The sequence below is a fragment of the Esox lucius genome, chromosome 21 (genome assembly GCF_011004845.1).
Source record: "Esox lucius isolate fEsoLuc1 chromosome 21, fEsoLuc1.pri, whole genome shotgun sequence".
Classification (NCBI taxonomy): Eukaryota; Metazoa; Chordata; class Actinopteri; order Esociformes; family Esocidae; genus Esox; species Esox lucius.
The window spans coordinates 8,828,406-8,851,201 of NC_047589.1; the positions used below are offsets into that span (position 1 = coordinate 8,828,406).

The following is a 22,796-nucleotide window of genomic DNA, read 5'->3' on the forward strand; positions in this document are numbered from 1 at the left end:
CAATATTCCAGGAAATGAATGCCCCCTTACACACAGTTAAACTAATTCAAGAGTAGTTTAATTAACCCTAGAATGACATAAAAACAATCACCAGATCTGAACATATTTGAACCTTTATGGATAGTTCAGGAGCACGGAAGTAAGAAGTAGATTTCCACCACCTTCACTCCTCAAAGAAATGGATGCTTTTCTTTTTGGAAAATGTTGCAATATTCCACTACACTACTTCAGGACTTGTTTGACAGGGTTACAAGAAGGATTGGAGATGTTCTGAAAGCAAAAGGTAGCTTACTCTTTATTAAGACCATGATATTAATATGTTGCTTGGTGTCTTTGTTATTTTGTCCACCAACTGTATATACAGCCCATTACCTGCAGCAACTGGGATGTTTTTGCAAACACCTTTCTTTTCACCCAGTACGTTGTTAGTCAAGGAGTGCAGAAAACTTCATAACTTTGACTTTTAGTAAATGTATTGCAGTCAAGAACAATGAAAAACATCACATTTCTGTAAACCTTTATTTCAGCTCATTAAATATGGGAACAAACATTTGCACTTATATTTCTTCAGTTAAATGTTTTAAATATTATGTGTAATTTGATTTGTGGTTTTTTTGGCATATCTGTTGATCAAGCCAACCAGACTACGAAAGAGTTCATTTAGAAAAACTTTTGTATTGTTGTATGCTATATCTTCAAGACATTACACTGGTTGGCATGAATACTGAGCATTAGGCTAGAAATGTTGTGTGCTCCAGCATCCTCTAGATGGCAGCAGGTTTTTGTGTGAAGCAATTGTGGCCATAGATAAGCACAGCCACGATAAAAAGTTGTTGTTACATTTATCAACACAATTTCATTTTAATGTTCACATTTTCAATATTGATAGAAAGCTTTTTTTACCAACAGCTTTTTTAGCTGTGGCAAAATTATGCATCGGCATACTGTTAATGGATATCCAAAGTAGATATAACTGGTAGAACTAACCGAAATGCAGCTCCCCTACTCATACAAGATAAAAGAATGCCTCGATGCATTTAACAGTGACATCAGGAGTGGCTTCCCTCCAGTCAGTCTACTAAAAGGCCTGATTGATGGTGTGCTTCAGATATGGTCCTTCTGGCAGGTTCTCAGTTCTCTGCAAAGAAACTCTGAAGTGCTTCACACCTGGATTATTGTTCGCCTTCCTGACCAAGGCTCTTTTTTTCTAGTTACTTAGATTGGCCAGACAACCAGCTCTTGAAAGAATCTTGGTGGTTTAAATGTTCTTCCATTTCCATTTGTAGTGTCATGGTAAATAATCTGAATTCTTACACACATGATAACATTTCAGTTGTCACAGACCCCAAATTCCTCACTCAAACACTTAAAACCAGTTTCTTTACAATACATCCTGCACAAGGTGTCACAGAATATTTAGGGGGGTACAGCTATTAAGGACACCGATTTCACATCCCATCCAAAAGATGGCAACTTACGTAGAGCAATGTCCTCTTCACTGCCCTTGGGGCATTGAAATTTGATATTTATACCACTTCCAATGGCATCTACAAGATTATCAGGAGGGATTGTCATTTCGTTATACTGAAATAAATTACTTTAACACAGATGCGGGGGGGGGGGGGGTCAGGGTCATTACCCCCCCCCCCATCTCTGTGTAAAGACAAATCAGATAACTTGCCAAAAATCTTGCTGCCAAAGCAGAGCAGTGTAGGGTTGATATTTGTAAAAAGGTTTATGATAGTGTCAAATAAAGAGGCTTATTTGTTCGAATTTAAGTTCACTAATGTTTAGTTTGTCACAAATGCAAGCCTACCAAAATTACTGGATGCATGTAGCATCAATCACGTTTTTGAGTGTAAACACACTCCAGCACAGTAGGTGGCGGAATGCACCGTAAACATGTTTCAGGACTAAAATCACACGGTAGAAGTAGAGTCACAGGAGCCCGTGCATACCATAACAAGACTACATATCTCAGTCATATAGGGAGGCTTCGTAAGTGTACTCTTTTCATAGTGAGAATAATAAATATAAAAAAGTGACATTTATTTACTGCTTATTAATCTCCCAACAGCTGTAAAAGCCCTAACTGAAAACTTGGAGTAGGAGAAGAACGTGAGTCACATCAGCTGTGTGAGTCGGGTGAATGGCTGAGGGCTCAGTCACAGGTAAAGTATCGTAGCTAGCAGCTAAGTTAGCTGGATGGCAATCTAACTTACTTGTACTATTTAGTTTTCAAAAGAATAGCTGACAACTCGTAAATTAGCCTGGTTGCCGTTTTGCTAATTAATAGAAAATTAAAACGGAAAGTGAAATTATGGTGTTTTGTTTTGAGCTGTACAATTATACACCGTATTAGCTAACGTTAGCTAGCTAGCTGGCAGCAGCAGTGGCACTCTTCTCACACTCATCAGTGACTCATTTAAGGTGCAGGCCTTGGACACTAGGCAATAACAAAATACATTATAAACCTTCCATTTTGTCCTTGACGTGTAGTATGTTGTCAATATGGACGTAATCTATACGTAGAAAAACTGTCATACCTCACTCAGCCATTACATTCTAAGTTTCAATGTCCTTTTGATGACAGTGATACACAATTCATGACATGAAACACAATTTCGACTTTAGGCACATGTTCTGGCTCAACGGCACCATTTTCAAAACCAGTGGCAAACATCCCGAAATGCAGCTTTAACTAGTCACTAACTTAGTGTGGCCACTAGGTGGCGAGATACATGTTTGTTTAATTTCAGCATAAGAAAGCTGAATTGTCACATAGCTACATAACCTAGCCACTTCTTGTGGATTTCTAATATAAGCAAGCACATTGATTTCCTAGATTAAAAAATGATTCTTTGTCCTTGCTTACCTTTAACAATTAGTTAATTTAATTAGCTAACACAAATGCATTTTTCCCCCTTCACTTAACAGATCCCTTGGATTTGAAATCAGATGGCACTTCAGCCCGACAGAATCGTAACCAGCAGCAATCCAGGAGGGCTCGGAACAGGGCGGACCACAACCGTAACTGGGGTGGTTCTAACAACTATGGCCCACCGCACCAGATGCAACAAGGCAATTTTCCACATGGGGTTGCACCGTCTCATGTCAATTCAACGGAGCACGTAAATTTTCATCCTCCTACCTATTACCGTGATGACATACAAAGGGGCCGAGGAAGAGGCGGCGGGAGGGGGGGGAGAGGGGGAAACGGAGGTTATGGTGTGGGATCGGGCCGTGGCTCCGCTGGCCAGAAACAACGGTGGAATAGGCCTGGGGATGACACAGGTTTACCTGGTGGCCACCATGGACTGTTCAGTGGCGCTGTAGGCTATAGGCCAGGAACTCCCCCCGTGGAGAGGCCACCCCCCATCGACGGGCCTAACTGGCGTAGAGGAGACACTGGCGGCCAAATGGGCCGTGCCCACGAAGACCACCTGGACACCCGGCCTAAAAAGCCCAGGAAGTTCAGCCAGGAGCTGCGGAGGGGAGAGACAGGGGAGAGGAACGCCAGAGGATCTCCTCACTCCGTAGACAAGCAGGAGAACCAGGAGAACCACACATCAAGAGCTGGAGGCTGGGACCCCACTGAGCCCAGAGAAGAAACCCGGCCATCAGAAACGGGATCCAGGAACTGGAAAGGTGGAAGGACAGAAGAAAGGAAGCCCAATGTTGGCACTCAAAAGAAATTCCCAGAACCCAAGCGACGTCAGGGGCCAATCAAAGGATATCCCCAAGAGAGGAAGGACCCAGAGAGCGGAGCCAGCGCCAACCCGCCTGCCCATCATGACAAACTGGCCCAAGGCACTGAAGAAGAGCCCAGCTGGAGGGGTCAGGGAAGAGGGCAGGGCCAGGGGAGACGCACCCCCCTGCAGGACAGAGGCCAATGGAAAACATCCAGATCCGACTACAGGTCTGGGCAGAAGAAGTGGGATAACGTGCCCAACAAGAGCAAGGAGACACAGACAGGTAAGAAAATGAACAGCAGAAAATAAAGAACAAAAAAACAAATGAAAGGGCAACTGAAAACATTTTCTATCTTCTGTCTTTTTTGAATTAGTTTTATTTTTTCTTAAATGAAAGCCCCATTTCCACAACAACAAGACATGATGCGTTACACAATAGGCCTCACCATTTGAGCTGAAAATGCAATGGGCCCCTTCACAAATAACAAATTATAATTACTACAGAGAAAATGTCATATTTATGCTAGTGCAGTAGACATTTTACATATATTCCCTTTAAATTGATTTTGTTTCCCTTGTATAATAATACATAAAGAAAGGTATTTTATCTACAACCCTGTTTCCAAATAGTTGGGACAGTGTGTAAAATATAAATAAAAATGTACTGCGAATCGTTTAAACCCTATATTCAGTAGCGTATAGTACAAAGACAACATAGCAAATGTTGAAACTGAGACATTGTATTGTTTCTTCAAAAATATATGCCCATTTTGACTTTGATTCCAGCAACGCATTACAAGAAAAGTGTGACAGAGGCAACAATAGACTGGAGATAAAAAAAAAAAACTAAACCTGGTGGAATATTAAACAACTATTTAGGTCAATTGGCAACAGGTCAGTAACATGATTGGGTTTTAAAAGATCATTCCAGAGAGGATGGGCCTGTCTGAAGTGTGGATGGGGAGGGGTTCACCACCCTGTGAAAGGCTGCATGGGCAAATAGTAGAACAATTTAAGAATAATGTTTCTCAATGTAAAAATGCAAATAGTTTGGGGATCTCACCATTTACGGTACACAATATCATTAAAAGAATTAGAGAATCCAGAGAAATCTCTGTAAACAAGGGGACAATGTTGGATGGCCGTGATCTTCTGACCTTCAGGCGGCAGGGCATTAGAAACAGACCCGATTCTGTTGTGGAAATCACAGCATGGGCTCAGGAACACTTTCAAAACCGTTGTCTGTGAACACAGTAAGACGCTGCATCCACAAATGCAAGTAAAAAATCGACCATGCAAGGAAGAAGCCATCTAGAAACAAGATCCAGATCCACTGCGGCCTTCTCTGGGCCTGAGTTCATTTAAGATGGACTGAGGCGAAGTGGAAAAATGTCCTGTGGTCTAACAAATCAAAACTTGAAATTGTTTTGGGGAATCGCGGATGCCGTGTCCTCCAGACTAAACCGGAGAGGGACCATCCAGCTTGTTATCAGCGCAGAGTTCAAAAGCCAGCATCCATGATGGTATGGGGGTGCATTATTGCACATGGCATTGGAAAGACAATGCCAAACCACATTCTGCACGTATTACAACAGTATGACTCCGTAGTGAAGGAGTCTAGGTGATAAACTGGCCTGCCTGCAGTCCAGACCTGTCACTCATTGAAAACATTTGGTGCATAATGAAACAAAAATACGACACAGGATACCCCGAACTGGTGAGCAGCTGAAATCCTGTATCAAACAAGAATGGGAAAACATGTCACTTTCAAAACTACAACAATTGATCTCCTCTGTTCCCAAACTTTTATGGAGCGTTGTTAAAAGAATAGGAGATGGAACACATTAATTAGCATGCTCCTGTCCCAACTTTTTTGAAACGTGTTGCTGGCATCTAATTCAAAAGGGGCACGTATTTATCCAAAATCAATACAATTTCTCAGTTTCAACATCTGATATGTTGTCTTTGTACTATTTTCAATTAAATAAAGGGATACATGATTTGCATCTGATTTTATTTACATTTTGTACAGCGACCCAACGTTTTCGGAAACGGGTGTATTTTACCATGTTCCAAAAAGTAATTGTGGTTATTTTAATGTGTAGCATATCCAAAAAAGATACAGAATGATCAAATGTATTAATTCAAGAATTTGTCTGCCTAGTCTTTTCATAGGCTGTATGCTACCTTTCTCACCTGAAGTAGGACCTCGTAAGAGTTAGATGCTAAACCTTACAATGATTAAATTACAATGTGATTTAATTTGGCTAGTAATCATTCATTATTTTGTCGGTTTGCCATCCTGTCGCAGCAGTATATCACCTTCCTTGAATAACGGCCCCCTAGAATATAAATAATCACAGATGAGCTGCAACTGAGGAAATTTGTCCTCTAACCTGCAAGGAATATCAACATGCATGAGCTTGTGGCTGGAGGCTACTTGCGGCTTTGCGTCTGCATGTTATTGAAAGACCTTGACGCGAAATAGTAACTCCAATGTGCTATGCAGCGATTGGGGAAAACCAAGTGCGTTGCATCCGGAGTTCGATTTAATTCTAATCCACGCAATTATTTGCTATTGTGAATGTACGATCTCACTGCTTGCTGTATGTTGCTCTGCATAAGTGTCTGCTAAATGAGGCAAATGTAAAGTTTTGTGAACTCTTAGTTTGTCCATTAAGCCAGCTGCTAAATGCGCTCATTTCAGTTTCGAATTATGTATTTTATTTTGAACACATACTGAAAACCATTTGGGATGACACCATAGCTTTAGTCTTGCAACCCTCTCCTCCTCCCCTGTCCAGGTTGTCTGATCGAGCAGCTTTCCGAGGAGAAGTACGAGTGCATGGTGTGCTGTGAGGTGATCCGAGTCATGGCTCCAGTCTGGAGCTGCCAGAGCTGCTTCCACGTCTTCCACCTGAACTGCATCAAGAAGTGGGCCCGTTCCCCGGCCTCACAGGCCGATGGTAGGCAAACCCGAAAACACACGAAGGTCAAACAGTGTCCCCGACGGGCAATTAAGTTGGCTATTGATGCCCTTCGTGGATTCCAACATGGTGGTCTTCCGTAGATTGCTCCATGTCACGGCACACAGACAATACAGCACATTAGAAACTGGAGATGTTACTACTGTGCATTGACGAAGCTTCCATATCCAACGTGGCCAAAATATGACCATATTTCAGCTTACCTCCAGTGTATGCACATCAAATGTTACTACTGTGTTAACAGTTATAATGTTACATATATGGTATCTCACAAAAGTGAGTACACCCCTCACATTTTTGCTAATATTTTATTATATCTTTTCATGTGACAACACTGAAGAAATGACACTTTGCTACAATGTAAAGTAGTGAGTGTACAGCTTGTATAACAGTGTACATTTGCTGTCCCCTTAAATTAACACAACACACAGCCATTAATGTCTAAATGCTGGCAACAAAAGTGAGTTTGTAGCCATTTTCCCTCCCTGGTGTTGTGACTCATTAGTGTTACAAGGTCTCAGGTGTGAATGGGGAGCCGGTATGTTAAATTTGGTGTCATCGCTCTCACACTCCCTCATAATGGTCACTGGAAGTGCAACATGGCACCTCATGGCAAAGAATTCTCTGAAGATCTGGAAAAAAGAATTGTTGCTCTACATAAAGATGGCCTAGGCTATAAAAAGATTGGCAAGACCCTGAAACTGAGCTGCAGCACAGTGGCCAAGACCATACAGAGGTTTAACAGGACAGGTTCCACTCAGAACAGGCCTCACCATGGTCGACCAAAGAAGTTGAGTGCACATGCTCAGCGTCATATCCAGAGGTTGTCTTAGGGAAATAGATGTATGAGTGCTGCCAGCATTGCTGCAGAGGTTAAAGGCGTGGGGGGTCACCCTGTCAGTGCTCAGATCATACACCGCACACAGCATCAAATTGGTCTGCATGGCTGTCGTCCCAGAAGGAAGCCTCTTCTAAAGATGATGCACAAGAAAGCCTGCAAACAGTTTGCTGAAGACAAGCAGACTGAGGACATTGATTACTGGAACCATGTCCTGTGGTCTGATGAGACCAAGATAAACCTATTTGGTTCAGATGGTGTCAAGCGTGTGTGGCGGCAACCCAGTGAGGCGTACAAAGACAAGTTTGTCTTGCCTACAGTCAAGCATGGTGGTGGGAGTTTCATGGTCTGGGGCTGCATGAGTGCTGCCGGCACTGGGGAGCTACAGTTCATTGAGGGTACCATGAATGCCAACATATACTGTGACATACTGAAGCAGAGCATAAACCCCGGAGACTGGGCTGCATGGCAGTATTCCAACATGATAACGACCACAAACACACCTCCAAAACGACCACTGCCTTGCTAAAGAAGCTGAGGATAAAGGTGATGGACTGGCCAAGCATGTCTCCAGACCTAAACTCTATTGAGCATCTGTGGGGCATCCTCAAACGGAAGGTGGAAGAGCGCAAGGTCTCTAGCATCCTCCAGCTCTGTGATGTCGTCATGGAGGAGTGGAAGAGGACTCCAGTGGCAACCTGTGAAGCTCTGGTGAACTCCATGCCCAAGAGGGTTAAGGCAGTGCTGGAAAATAATGGTGGCCACACCAAATATTGACACCTTGGGCCCAATTAGGACCTTTTCACTTAGGGGTGTAATCACTTTTTGCCAGCGTTATTCTGGATTCAGTTTGTAATTTTGTTACATTATTATTATTATTATTATTATTATTACAACAACTATAGTTTTCGGTTTCAATTAAATTACAATTTGGTTAATATACACTATTGTTCAAAAGTTTGCGGTCACTTAGAAATATAATTTATTTCTAGGAATAAATACATTAAATGGGTTTGAATAGGAAATCTAGCAAATTGAATAGGAAATATATGGTTAGAAATAATTATTTTTAATTGAATTAATAATTGTTCTTCAAACTTTGCTTTTGTCAAAGAAGCCTCCATTTGCAGCAATTACCGCCTTGCAGACCTTTGGCATTCTAGATGTCAATCTGTTGAGGTAATCTGAATAGATTTCACCCCATGCTTGTTGAAGCTGCTCCCAAAAGTTGGATTGGCTTGATACGTACCATACAGTCAAGCTGCTTCCACTACAGCTCTTGTAGACAGAATACTAGCTGACTGACTTTTCCCTAAATAGCTCTTGCATAGTTTGGAGCTGTGCATTGGGTCATTGTCCTGTTGTAGGTGGAAATTGTCTCCAATCAAGTGCCATCCACAGGGTATGGCATGGCATTGCAAAATGGAGTAATATCGTTCCTTCTTCCAGATCCCTTTTACCCTGTACAAATCTCCCACTTTACAACCACCAAAGCACCCCCAGACCATCACATTACCTCCACCATGCTTGACAGATGTTTCAGCATCTTTTCATTTAGTCTGGATCTCATGAATGTTCTTCTTTGTGTTCCGAAACACCTCAAACAGACATTTGTCTGTCCATAACACTTTTTCCCCCCAATCTTCCGCTTCCTTCTTTTTCCAATCATAATCTTTTTTTTTTATTGATGCAGTGTGAGATATGGCTTTTCTTTGTATCTCTGCTTAGAAGGCCAGCATCTCGGAGTCACCTCTTCACTTTTGACATTAACACTAGTGTTTTACAGGTACTATTTAATGAAGCCAGTTGAGGACCTGTGAGGCATCTGTTTCTCAAACTAGACACTAATGTCTTTGTCCTCTTGCTCATTTGTGCACCGGGGCCTCCTACTCCTCTTTCTATTTTGGTTAGAGCCAGTTTGCACTGTTCTGGGAAGGGAGTAGTACAAATCGTTGTACAAGATCTTCAGTTTCTTTGCAATTTCTCTCATGGAATAGCCTGACTAGTTTCAGAAAAAAGTTATTTGTTTCTGGACATTTTGAGCCTGTAATCAAACCCACAATTGCTGATGCTCCAGATACTCAGTCTTAAGAAGGACAGTTTTATTGCATCTTTAATCAGCACAACAGTTTTCAGCACTACTAACATATTTGCAAAAGGGTTTTCTAATGATCAGTTAGCCTTTTAAAATGATGAACTTTGATTAGCAAACACAACATGGCATTGGAACACCAGATTGATGGTTGCTGAAAATGGGCCTCTGTACGCCTATGTAGATGTTCCATATAAAATCAGCCATTTCCAGCTTCTTTTGTTAATTACAACATTAACAATGTCTGCACTGTATTTCTGATCAGTTTGATGTTATGGACAAAACATCTGCTTTTCCTTCGAAAGCAAAGACATTTCTAAGTGACCCCAAACCTTTTAACGGAATATAGTATACTTTTCTGAACACCCTTGTTAATTATCTTTGTGACATTATTTTAACATCTTTATTTACAATGTCATTCATAAACACATGGTTACTAATGAAGTGTTGTGAATGTTGGTATTGTGTGGTAATGCAAATTGTATTTTAACTTGCAGAAACAAATGACGGTTGGAGGTGTCCAGCATGTCAGAATGTTGTCTTCCAACCCCCAAACACCTATAAGTGCTTCTGCGGTAAGTGATTAGGTTATAACTTGTTTTATTCAATAATACCACATAGTAATGCATGTCTTGTATTTTTCTTTGAGATGCTTTCTGTATTCAAATTAATAGAATGTTAAAGAACAATTATTTCTCTGTGACATTAATCCATTAAAGGTTAAATGAACATCAATAGTCAAAGAGGTTTAGAATTGTTTTAGAAAAGAGCAACTCATTTTCAGGTTACTGAGAATGACAGTGAAGGATGTGATCAGACTGTTTCAGCTAGGACACACAGACAGGGACATTATAGTAAGATGGAGAACCACACACACGGGGACATTATAGTAGGATGGAGAACCACACACACGGGGACATTATAGTAGGATGGAGAACCACACACACAGGGACATTATAGTAGGATGGAGAACCACACACACAGGGACATTATAGTAGGATGGAGAACCACACACACGGGGACATTATAGTAGGATGGAGAACCACACACACAGGGACATTATAGTAGGATGGAGAACCACACACACAGGGACATTATAGTAGGATGGAGAACCACACACACGGGGACATTATAGTATGCAGTGCATAAACCCTTCATTACAAAGAGAAATGCACATTTAAGATTTCAGTGGTGCAAAAACCACAGGCACTGGTCTACAGAGATGTGGAAAAAACTGATATGGTCAGATGAGTCATCCTCCACCATATTCTCAACAAGTGGGCGAGTGAATGTGTGGCCTAGACCAAGGCAACTTAAGAAATTGATTAGAAATGCCTAACTAAGCAAATCCAAACCTACTAGGTTTATGCAAAATATTCTTAATACAAAAAGAAAACCATTTTAAAATGTCGACTATTCCCATTGCTCGCGTTCTCGAGTCCCAGTACCGTTTAATTTTTTCGTCTCGACAGGCAAAGTAACCAACCCGGAGTTCCAGCGCAGTGAGATCCCACACAGCTGTGGGGACATGTGTGGAAAGAAGAGGAGCTCGGCGGAATGCCGGCACCCCTGTAACATGTGAGGCCCGCCACCTGAAAAGCAGTCGTTCTCTTACATGGTGTGGTCGTTTTTATCTTCACCGCGTTGCCCTCTGTGGTTGCCTGTCCGCAGATTATGCCACCCCGGACCGTGTCCACAGTGTCCTGCCTTTGTCACCAAGTCCTGTGTCTGTGGAAGAACCAGGTACCTAATTGCCGCCTCGCCTCACACCCCAGATGGAACCTAATTCCCCGATATGACGTGCTGCCTTGGGCCCAGGTCTTTGGATGGCGGCTTGACAGTGTCTCCGTGTGAACCCGGTCTTACCTCCGAAGTAGCGCTGGCTCAGGCCGGTACAACAGTCGATATGAGGTACTTGCTGATATGCTCTCAGTAACACGCTTGCACGCTTCTTTCTGCAGTAAGCCGATGCGTTGCGGCCAAGCTGCTGCAATCCGCTGCGACGAGCGGTGCGGCGCCGTCCTCAATTGTGACGTGCACAGCTGTACCCAGGTGTGCCACAGCGGACCGTGCCAGCCTTGCCCACAACAGGTCCAGCAGGGTGAGAGCTTCCTCCGGATATGAGTTTCTTCCTAATCTGACTGGGATCAAGTCTGTCCTTGAAGTTGTGCGATATTTAGATCTACTTACCCAGTCAAACATACGCATTGATACCATTTCAATGTCTGTGTGAAGTTTAAAGAGGATTTCAGGTTAACTTATTATTGCTATAATTTTGAGGCATCTTATTGTCTACATTGGTTAATGGGACTCATGGTAAGATGACATTCTATCCACTTCCTCAGCAGAGGTGTCAAAAGTACAAAGTAAAAGTACTCAACTGGGTTCGGCTGTGTTCACCACTTTTGGGAAGTATCTAATTAAGATCAAAATAACCAGGTAAAGGGAGTTCAAAACTAACTAGTGATCAATTAAATAAAAAGGAAGAGTGTAAATTATCAATTAAGGACACTGATGAGTTATGAACTCTGTTTACATGGTCATTTAACCCTTTTTTAGGAACTTCCCAAAACTGGTGAACACAGCCGAACCCAGTTGAGTACTTTTACTTTATACTTTTGACACCTCTGCTCCTCAGTCCCTTTGTCACATTGAGAAGTCTGCAGATTGATTGTTGAATTTGTGTCAGTGCCGCTATTTGTGTCAGTGGCAATATACCACGAACCCCACGGGTGGCCCAATTAAACCGGACAGCCGTCAGAGCAGTGATGGTTCTGTTCTGTCAAACCCGTAGGACACAGTCTCATATACAGCAGCTTTTAGCCGTTCCTCATTCCAGGCCTGAAGCATCATACGGTGATGGATTGCATCTCTTCTGGGGGGAAATAAAAGGTCCCTGCGCTTGAGCAGAACTGGCTCGTATTGGACATGCTCAAAAAATTTATTTTCTTCTATTCTTTAAAACTGCACTCTGACTTTAAAATGGTATCCTTGAGTTGGTCTGACCTTGGTTAAGTAGAAACTGGGTAAAACCAACAAAATGTTGCCATATGACTTTCAATAATATATCACACTGTGTAAAAAAAAATAAAAATAAACACATGGCAATGGCTAATGTATCTACTGGGATGGATTTGACTCTGCCCAATTCTGGTTGTGTCCTGCCATTCCAGTGTGCTACTGCGGTGTTGTCTCGCGAGACGCGCTCTGTGGGACAGACAAAGAGTGCTTTGACGGCTCCGGACACTTCTCCTGTCAGAAGACATGTGGAAAGTAAGTTCACACCAAATTGCAGTACTTGGCCACGGTGAGGGGAAACAGTTGTTTAAGTATACTGTATACATGCACGCCAGACGTGGTGTGCTGCACAACCAGTGCGCCGCAGCTGAGGGCCGTTCTACCGGGGGCCTAACCTGGAAGGCCCGGACACAGCACTCGGCCTCGGTGTATCGGCCATGCACCACACCCCCCACGGGTCGCCGTATAGCTCTTCGTCTCGTATGCAGCGTATTTCAGCCAGTCCTCTGAAGGGGATCTATTGCCTTCTGTTCATTGTGACGTGTGTTGACTCGTGACGCCCCTTCGCAGGATGTTGGACTGCGAGGCCCACCGATGCCAGCAGGTGTGCCACAGCGGGCCGTGCCCGCCGTGCCCGCGCTCCCCCAGGCTGGTGAGAACCTGCCCCTGCGGGCAGACGCCTCTGGCCAAGCTCCTGGAGCTGGGCTACCCCGAGCGGCGCTGGTGCTCCGAGCCCATCCCCTCCTGTGGCAAGACCTGCAGCAAGCCTCTGCCCTGTGGTTCCAGTGGTAAATCACAAGACACCACGTCGTACTTGTAGCGTCTCTACTAGACGGCTGCAATTGTGTTGACTGGTGTGCCCCCCCCGTGCCATTCCAGATAGCATCCACATGTGTGACAAACTGTGCCACGAGGACAGCTGTGGCCCCTGTTCGCTCACGTCCACCATCAGATGCAGATGTGGCTCTAAGACCAAGGTTAGCCCCCAACCCACCTTGTTAAAGAGACTGTAATGAATTGTCCGAGGGGTTTGCGTCATGTTTGGGCCCGTCTTTAGCTGGAACGTGTCGTGACTTTCTGTCTTTGTTTTCAGGAAGTTCCTTGCGCGACCATCCAGACGGAAGGTGGGATTTTTCTCTTTAGCTCAAAGGATGAGGAGGGGTGTGTGGATACTGGGCTTCATCAAAGTAGAACTGTCCCATACTCATTTAGCCTGGTCCGTTGTTTTAATGCCCTCATCGTTTTCCTCCCAATTCTAGATGAGTTGGTTTTCACCTGTGAGAAGCGCTGCCTCAAAAAGCGCTCCTGTGGTCGACACAAATGTGGCGAGCTGTGCTGCGTGGTGAGTGACAGCAAGGCCGGTGGGCGTCACCTACTTAGTGAAGAAGGGGCCCGCAAATGAAATGGCCCGAGTCCTACAGTAGTCTGAGGAATCTAGCTGTTGTAGGTATTCTGAACAAATGAACAACTGTGCGGAGGGCATCCAGCTTTTACTACCTGCTACCAGATTGTTGTTACACTAATGTACGCCTCGCCCTTCCTCTACATACTCTAACTGATCCCCCCTTCTCCACCTACCTGGCATCTAACTGGTGTCACACTGACATATGTCCCCCCTTCTCCACCTACCTACCATCTAACTGGTGTCACACTGACATATGTCCCCCCTTCTCCACCTACCTACCATCTAACTGGTGTCACACTGACATATGTCCCCTGTTCTCCACCTACCTACCATCTAACTGGTGTCACACTGACATATGTCCCCCCTTCTCCACCTACCTGGCATCTAACTGGTGTCACACTGACATATGTCCCCCCTTCTCCACCTACCTACCATCTAACTGGTGTCACACTGACATATGTCCCCTGTTCTCCACCTACCTACCATCTAACTGGTGTCACACTGACATATGTCCCCCCTTCTCCACCTACCTACCATCTAACTGGTGTCACACTGACATATGTCCCCTGTTCTCCACCTACCTACCATCTAACTGGTGTCACACTGACATATGTCCCCCCTTCTCCACCTACCTACCATCTAACTGGTGTCACACTGACATATGTCCCCTGTTCTCCACCTACCTACCATCTAACTGGTGTCACACTGACATATGTCCCCCCTTCTCCACCTACCTACCATCTAACTGGTGTCACACTGACATATGTCCCCCCTTCTCCACCTACCTGCCATCTAACTGGTGTCACACTGACATATGTCCCCTGTTCTCCACCTACCTACCATCTAACTGGTGTCACACTGACATATGTCCCCTGTTCGCCATCTAACTGGTGTCACACTGACATATGTCCCCTGTTCTCCACCCACCTGCCATCTAACTGGTGTCACACTGACATATGTCCCCTGTTCTCCACCTACCTACCATCTAACTGGTGTCACACTGACATATGTCCCCTGTTCTCCACCCACCTACCATCTAACTGGTGTCACACTGACATATGTCCCCTGTTCTCCACCTACCTACCATCTAACTGGTGTCACACTGACATATGTCCCCTGTTCTCCACCTACCTACCATCTAACTGGTGTCACACTGACATATGTCCCCTGTTCTCCACCCACCTACCGTCTAACTGGTGTCACACTGACATATGTCCCTCCCCTTAGGGTGCAGAACACAAGTGTTCTTTGATCTGTGGCTACAAACTCAACTGTGGCCTCCACCGCTGCCAAGAGCTCTGTCATCGTGGGAACTGCCAACCCTGCTGGCAAACCAGTGAGTGGCAGTCAGACTTCCTAGTGCTGTCCCCAGTGGCCCTGCCAACACGCAGGTCGGCGTGCCAGCAGATGCCAGAGTCCATTTACCCGGACGTTTTTAGCTGCATTTACACAGGCAGCCCAATTCAGATTTAATTTCTCCCCACTAATGGTTCCTTTGATGCGAACAGTTCCTTTGAAGTCATTGTTCTTTTGTAAAGACCAGTTGGCAGGGGGGCAAAGGATCAGAGTTGGGCTGCCAGTCCGAACGCGCAGCGCTTGTGGTTCAGGATGCATCATCCCTCGCCATACCTTACCTCAATGTCTAGAGCACTTCCTGTTTCGATGTCGGAAAGTGTTTTGCGGCACCAGCTTCCTCTTGGCTAAAATGTTTTCCAAGTCTTGCATTGACATCAGCATGGTTGATTTTATTTTCCTGGGCTTTATGATAACTGCGATCGTGGTTTTCACATGCCACATCCCGGGTTAAGTTCCCCTGCCTGTTCCCTGTGCGTAGGTTTCGACGAGCTGGCGTGTTACTGCGGAGAGAGCGTCCTGTTCCCCCCTATTGCCTGCGGCACCAAACCGCCAGAGTGCAAGAACCTGTGTACGAGGAGACACGAATGCGACCACCCAGGTGAAACCAAGCAGTAGTGACTGCTAGCCTTGTCCATTCAGCTGCCTCTGTGTCATACAGGTTTTTGTTGGCGATTGGGAATACCAACACGTGAGAATGTATGTTAGGTCCAGCGGGCTAAGACGCTGCCTCTGGTGCTCTTGAGTTGCAGCGCGGGTTCAAATCCAGCCGACAGCTCTCAGGAGAAAAGATACATGAACACGCCGGAGAATATAACTCGTCTACTATTTTGGACGAAACTGTCTGCCAGTGTCGGTTCATGCTGTGATGTTTGTGTCCTCAGTGTTCCACAACTGCCACAGCGATGAGCGGTGCCCACCCTGCACCTACCTCACCCAGAAATGGTGCATGGGCAAGCACGAGGTAACTTTGCCCGTAACACCCTTCGTACGCCGCAACCGAGCACTTCATGTCGCGGTGCCGCCGCTAAAGCCGCCCTTGTGTTGTCCCGCTCCGCAGCAAAGGAGCAACATCCCGTGCCACCTGCAGGACATCTCCTGCGGCCTGACCTGCAACAAGGTGCTGGTTTGCGAGCTCCACCGCTGCCGGCGCATCTGCCACCGCGGCGAGTGCCTGGCCGAGGGGGCTTGCCGCCAGCCCTGTGTGCTGCCCCGCCCTGATTGCGGTCACCCCTGCAACGCCCCCTGCCACAAGGGGACCGGCTGCCCGCGCAACGCCTGCAACGCCAAGGTACCCGACAACGTGTTCAGCTGCCGAATCAGTCTGAACTAACCCTAACCGTAGGGAGATTGCCCTCTGAAATTACCGTAAGTCTTCTAATACATGGGTCAGACGCGTGGCCGTTCAATACAGACTGCAACGTTCTCAGGACGTCTCTTGGTTGCCAGGGTTTTGTGTTAAGTTCCCATGTCTGTCCCACAGGTGGCGCTGCAGTGCGACTGCGGGCGGAGAAGGGAAACTGTGGTGTGCACCGAGGCAGCCAGTGCCCACCAGAGGTCAGGCCCTGTGTTTGTATACCTATGTCTGTGTTTGTATACCTATGTCTGTGTTTGTATACCTCCGTCTGTGTTTGTATACCTCCGTCTGTGTTTGTATACCTCTTGTCTGTGTTTGTATACCTCTTGTCTGTGTTTGTATACCTCTTGTCTGTGTTTGTATACCTCTTGTCTGTGTTTGTATACCTCTTGTCTGTGTTTGTATACCTATGTCTGTGTTTGTATACCTATGTCTGTGTTTGTATACCTCCGTCTGTGTTTGTATACCTCCGTCTGTGTTTGTATACCTATGTCTGTGTTTGTATACCTATGTCTGTGTTTGTATACCTATGTCTGTGTTTGTATACCTCCGTCTGTGTTTGTATACCTCTTGTCTGTGTTTGTATACCTCCGTCTGTGTTTGTATACCTCTTGTCTGTGTTTGTATACCTCTTGTCTGTGTTTGTATACCTATGTCTGTGTTTGTATACCTCCGTCTGTGTTTGTATACCTCCGTCTGTGTTTGTATACCTCCGTCTGTGTTTGTATACCTCCGTCTGTGTTTGTATACCTCCGTCTGTGTTTGTATACCTCCGTCTGTGTTTGTATACCTCCGTCTGTGTTTGTATACCTCCGTCTGTGTTTGTATACCTCCGTCTGTGTTTGTATACCTCCGTCTGTGTTTGTATACCTCCGTCTGTGTTTGTATACCTCTTGTCTGTGTTTGTATACCTCTTGTCTGTGTTTGTATACCTCTTGTCTGTGTTTGTGTACCTCTGTCTGTGTTTGTGTACCTCTTGTCTGTGTTTGTGTACCTCTTGTCTGTGTTTGTATACCTCTTGTCTGTGTTTGTGTACCTCTTGTCTGTGTTTGTGTACCTCTTGTCTGTGTTTGTGTACCTCTTGTCTGTGTTTGTATACCTCTTGTCTGTGTTTGTGTACCTCTTGTCTGTGTTTGTGTACCTCTTGTCTGTGTTTGTGTACCTCTTGTCTGTGTTTGTGTACCTCTTGTCTGTGTTTGTGTACCTCTTGTCTGTGTTTGTGTACCTCTTGTCTGTGTTTGTGTACCTCTTGTCTGTGTTTGTGTACCTCTTGTCTGTGTTTGTGTACCTCTGTCTGTGTTTGTGTACCTCTGTCCGTGCTTGCTTTCACTTTTGAGGCCACAATGTAATGCTTAAGAACATCAAGAAATACATTTGCAAATAAAATGACTAGGCTGCGTGCAGATCCAGCATTGGAATGCAGTTTGTGGGTGGGAGTTCATTGGCTGATGCCACCAAGAGCCAATTAATTATACTGAAATGGATTACTTTAAAATGGAGATGATCCATATGATCATCAGTGGCGCCACCCGTTTTGTAACTGACGGGATAATGGCTTGGATACAAATGAGTCCTTAACATCTCTGCAGTGGTTTGGAACTGTCATGTATGCCTTACTGATAAATAAATCATGGGTTTTCTTTTTGACTGGTCAACTGCATTTAAAGGGATTGTTTGAGTATTCTGGCGATCAGGCCCTTTATCCACTTTCCTGGTGTCAGATTAGCATTTATGTCTCTGTTGGAGTTAAGTTACTTTCTAGCCAGCTAGCATTTGCGCAATGAAAGTAATGCAAATGACCAGAAGCCTACAGAAGCCCACTCATGCTGTAATTAGCACTGGTTAGCTAAACTAGTTCCTTCTTGAGGTAACTGTACATCCATGTCTCCATGCTGTAGGTATGCAGCCATTGCCATGGCCAGTAAGCTGTCTGACATGCAGCTGGGTGACTCTGTGGACATCGGTCTCATCACTAAGAAGGAGCTGAAACAGACCAGGTAAGACAGGACAAACCTCCCCCCTCCCCCTCAGAGCCTGTAGCCCATGAAGCCTACAATAAATCTTTCACGAAATGCATGCCACAGACAGGTCGATTTAAACGTTTGTGTTCTGGCTCAGGTTGGAGTGCGATGAGGGCTGTGCTACCCTGGAAAGGAACAGGTCAGTTCACACACACACACACACACACACACACACTTATTTTTAGCTTGGAATGACATTTGAGAAGCAGAGCTCGGCTTTAGATTGGATTTGTTCTTTTGTCCTCCGTGTTCTGTTGACGTTGAAGCCTACTTTTGTGCTGTTTCCTTTTCTCAGTGTGGACCTTTGTGTTCCCTCACATTCTCTGACCTGTGTTTGCATCCCAACAGGCGATTAGCTGAGGCCCTGCAGATTGACCCATCGGTGGACCCCTTCAACATCCGCTCCGCCTCTGCCACATACAGTGAGAGCCTAAGAGCAGATGCCAGGTGCTGGACAATACAATATTCACCTGTTTTGGATGATAATATAAAACATAAGTCCATAATACATCTGCAGTAATAGTGTTTCACAACATTTAATCACCAGATGTGAGTTTGGTCGCATACAAAAGCCTGTCCTTTAATTCTACTAAGTTCACTCAATTTCTGTTTGTGGGAAAACGAGCACTGAATAGTGTAGAGTGTCTATGCCATCTAAATAACTTGCATTTTTTTTTTGCATATCCCCAAATATATTTTTTTAAAGCTATGTAAATTGGATGACGGAAAACTGGATGACTGAAAATGGAAGTAAATCTCGCGGGGGAGGGGAGACAGTTATTTTAATTCACTTTTGCTATAATTCAGCTAATGTCGACCAGTTGGGAGCAAATCTGGCATATTCCCATTAACCATAAGTTATTGTCTTTCTTACTATGACCTGTTTCTCCCAGTTTTTTGTATCTGCAATTTCGCCTTATTCATCAATTCCCAATTTGCTTGGGAGAGTCCAATATTGGAACATGCATCCTCCAATACATGCCCCACAATGCCATGCTGCTTTATATCACACAGCTTGCTTAACCAGGAAGTCAGTGGAACCAACACGTTGGAGGAGAATGCTCCTTTGGCTAGCAACAACAATCTGCTTACAGACGTCACAAGGATTCATTAGAGCACAATGAGATCTGGCCGGTCCCATGTCTTGTTTTGGCTTATATTTCTTCATGTGATACATTTTACAATGTCACCTTATTTCTTTATCTCTTTCACATTTCAGAAAAGATTTGAAGTTTGTCAGTGAGGTAGAAGAAGAGATCAAGAATTTGGTTGAACTGGCATGCAAGGTAAAGGGACCAACGACATGAACCCAATTCCAAGTCCTGCACTGAATAGGTATTATGGGTCATTTTGAAGCCTCCTGGGTCATTTATTCATGAACCTGGATAAGAATAAACACAAGGCTCTTTGACATGTGCAAGGTCACATACCACTTAGTCTAAGCACCGTGTGTTTTATTTAAGAGCATTACCCAAGAGCAGTTCAATGTCATTGGGCTAGATTTGATTACTTTATGCTGGCCCAGCATTTTCCTACACGTAACTGGGTTTTCCTAAACTGCTACCAGCTTACCTGTTAACTTCTAGTTTCCTGCAAGCCTAAATTTATGTTGGAAAGGCTTGAAACACATGTTAACGTCAGTATTTGTAATAATAATGGTTTGCATTTGTCAACCGGTATCTCTTTGGTTTTGAAAACATAAAGAAATGCTTCTTTAGTCAGAAAAGCATCAAGCTTGTTTTTTGGCAGAAATGCCTCAATTTGAAAGTGAAAAGGGAAATGTTTTACTTATACTGTTAGCAGCATGTTTTGTACATGGGCCCCACCATTAAGGTTACTAAAAGTATTTAGACAGTTGGTTTGACGGCAGTCTCCTATTATGTAGGGGTGTTTGTGTGCAACTTTAGTGCATGCACTGGAGAGCTGTCAGGGTCCAGTCCAGATTCCAGGCTTTGCATTCAGTCAGTTGCTGGTTTCTGTCAACAAGATGTCCAAAGGAGTGTCGGTCAAGCTGTCAAACTGGCCATTATAATACAGATCAATCAAAATAAATGGATCCGAGACATAGCCAAGATGTTCGGCATGCCAAAATCAACTGCTTGGTACATGAAGAAGAAAGCACTGGTATGCTCAGGAATGGTGAATGACCTGGCAGGACAAAGAAGACTTCATTATGGTCAAATTGTTGACCATAATGAAGGGGTGGGGGGGCATGAAATAACTCTGACAAACCAGGAACACTCCAGGAGGTAGGCGTGACTGTGTCAGCCACTACCATTTACAGACGACTACTGAGGCTGAACTACAAAGGCTGGACTGCAAGATGCAAAACTCAAGTTAGCCTTTATCAGGATCACATGATAAATATAAAAGTCTTCTGTGTTTAGGAAAAGGTTTTTGTAGACAGATGAAACATTAAAATGTAACAGGGATGAGAAGGGGGGAAAAAAGACAATGGCATACTGACTTATCAGTAAAATAAGGTGGAGGACTTATGGGCATGTATGGCTGTGACTGGTACTGGCTCACTTGTTTTCATTGGCTATGTAACTGACGGCAGCAGAAGGATGAGTTCTGAAGTAAACATAAACATCTTGTTGAAGTGTACATTAACATCTTATCTGCTCAGAAACAATCAAAACCAAAAGTCATTGGACAGCGCTTCATCTTGCCACAGGACAAGTACCTAGAACATACAGCTACATCCACAAAGATGTTTTTCAGGGCCTATAGTTGGAATGTTTCCGTCAGTCACTGAATGTTTCAGGCAGTCTATGAATACAAAGAGGTTGCAACCAAGTACTAAATATGACTACCTTATTTTAGGTAAAATGGTGGACTTTATTTTGTCTAATTCACCGTTCATGGTTGATGGGTTTAAATACCTTCCGATTAAAGCTGACACTGCACTTCAGCCTCTTAGTCATTGTTTCATTTGAAATCCAATCTGCTCGAGTACAGAACCAAAAAGTTGTCACTGTCCAAATACTTTTTTATTGTTTTCTGCTTAACCTTTGTCTAAACTGGCTTCCGTAGAGGGAACAGTCAGTCCATTGACTGACCAGTGTGTCTTGGACCCCTTTTCAGGGAAAACAGCTCAAGAGGAGCCACTGCTTCCCTCCCATGAACAGAGAACACAGGAAGATAGTCCACGAGCTGGCCGAGGTCTACAATGTGGAGAGCGTGAGCTACGACAGCGAGCCCAAGCGCAACGTGGTCATCACCGCCGTCAGGTAATGCCTCTGCTGGAAAACACTTAAGCAACACAATTGAAGCAAAATGGACTACGATGTGACTGCGCAGCAGTATGGGAGAATATTGTTTAAATGGACGTGCATTGTGAACACCTCGGACCAAAAGTGCCTTGGCTCTGGTTGTTTTTGTTTTTTTGAGGAGCTGCAACTTTATGCTTACTGTGGTTTGCAGAGGGAAATCTGCCTGTCCTAACTCAACCCTGACCTCCCTGATCGAGAGAGACACAGGGATCTCAAGAGCTCCTCCCCCCATTGCCCATATTAAACAACATAGCAGCAAGTAAGTGTGCATTTAAATGTTTGTCATTGGGCTGACTCATCCAGAGTGACTTATAGTATGTGCATACATTTTAAAAGAGCTAAACGGAACAACCACCCAGTTTAGTAGTAAGTGCGTTCTAATCATTGACTGAGCAAAAGGCTGTACTGCCAATACAACCTACATTAACCTTATTAACCTTTTACCACATAAAAACTGTTTACAGCTTTTACCATTTTTGTGCCCCCCCATAAATGGCTACACCTGGTTACTTGTGCTTCTTTTTCTTGTCATTAGGGCTGACAGCATTAGCAGCTGGTCCAAGGTGGCCAAAGAAGAGCCGCTGATCGACTACTTTGATGTCCAGGATTGATTAAGGCCCAAAACTTGCAAACCTGATGTAAAAGTCAGACAAAATAAAATCAGTCTCCTGATCGATGATGGTCTTACATTTCTTGATGTTCTCTTATGATTTTCTCTAGAAGCTGAAGACTTCAGTTCAGTACTATTTTCAGTTTGT

The 22,796-nt window shown here is 44.3% G+C and overlaps 1 protein-coding gene across 2 annotated transcripts; it reads left to right on the top strand.

Moving 5' to 3' along the window:
* The first annotated feature begins 1,913 nt into the window (after positions 1-1,913).
* On the top strand, positions 1,914-22,715 carry nfx1 (nuclear transcription factor, X-box binding 1). 2 transcript variants are annotated; one of them, XM_029116432.2, is made up of 25 exons: positions 1,914-1,998; positions 2,078-2,171; positions 2,938-3,975; positions 6,497-6,658; positions 10,107-10,184; positions 11,082-11,187; positions 11,281-11,352; positions 11,571-11,710; positions 12,783-12,882; positions 13,198-13,415; positions 13,507-13,604; positions 13,721-13,751; positions 13,887-13,969; positions 15,260-15,368; positions 15,867-15,986; positions 16,270-16,349; positions 16,446-16,676; positions 16,869-16,942; positions 18,641-18,739; positions 18,861-18,902; positions 19,112-19,210; positions 19,983-20,049; positions 21,851-21,996; positions 22,190-22,297; positions 22,574-22,715. In XM_029116432.2, the coding sequence occupies exons 2-25, from the start codon at positions 2,150-2,152 to the stop codon at positions 22,647-22,649; spliced, it is 3,399 nt and encodes a 1,132-aa protein (XP_028972265.1). In that variant the 5' UTR covers positions 1,914-1,998; positions 2,078-2,149; the 3' UTR covers positions 22,650-22,715. The 2 variants fall into 2 exon arrangements, with proteins under 2 accessions (XP_028972265.1, XP_028972266.1); XM_029116433.2 differs by lacking the exon at positions 22,574-22,715 and having other exon boundaries at positions 22,190-22,301.
* The last annotated feature ends 81 nt before the right edge of the window (positions 22,716-22,796 follow it).

What these genes read in the sequence shown, in the direction of transcription:
- nfx1 (XM_029116432.2), top strand. Translation starts at nt 2,150, where the DNA reads ATGGCTGAGGGCTCAGTCACAG. An exon ending in TGTCAGAAGACATGTGGAAA is followed by an intron (nt 12,883 to 13,197) that starts GTAAGTTCACAC and finishes GCCCCTTCGCAG; the next exon opens with GATGTTGGACTGCGAGGCCC. An exon ending in GCAACGCCTGCAACGCCAAG is followed by an intron (nt 16,677 to 16,868) that starts GTACCCGACAAC and finishes TCTGTCCCACAG; the next exon opens with GTGGCGCTGCAGTGCGACTG.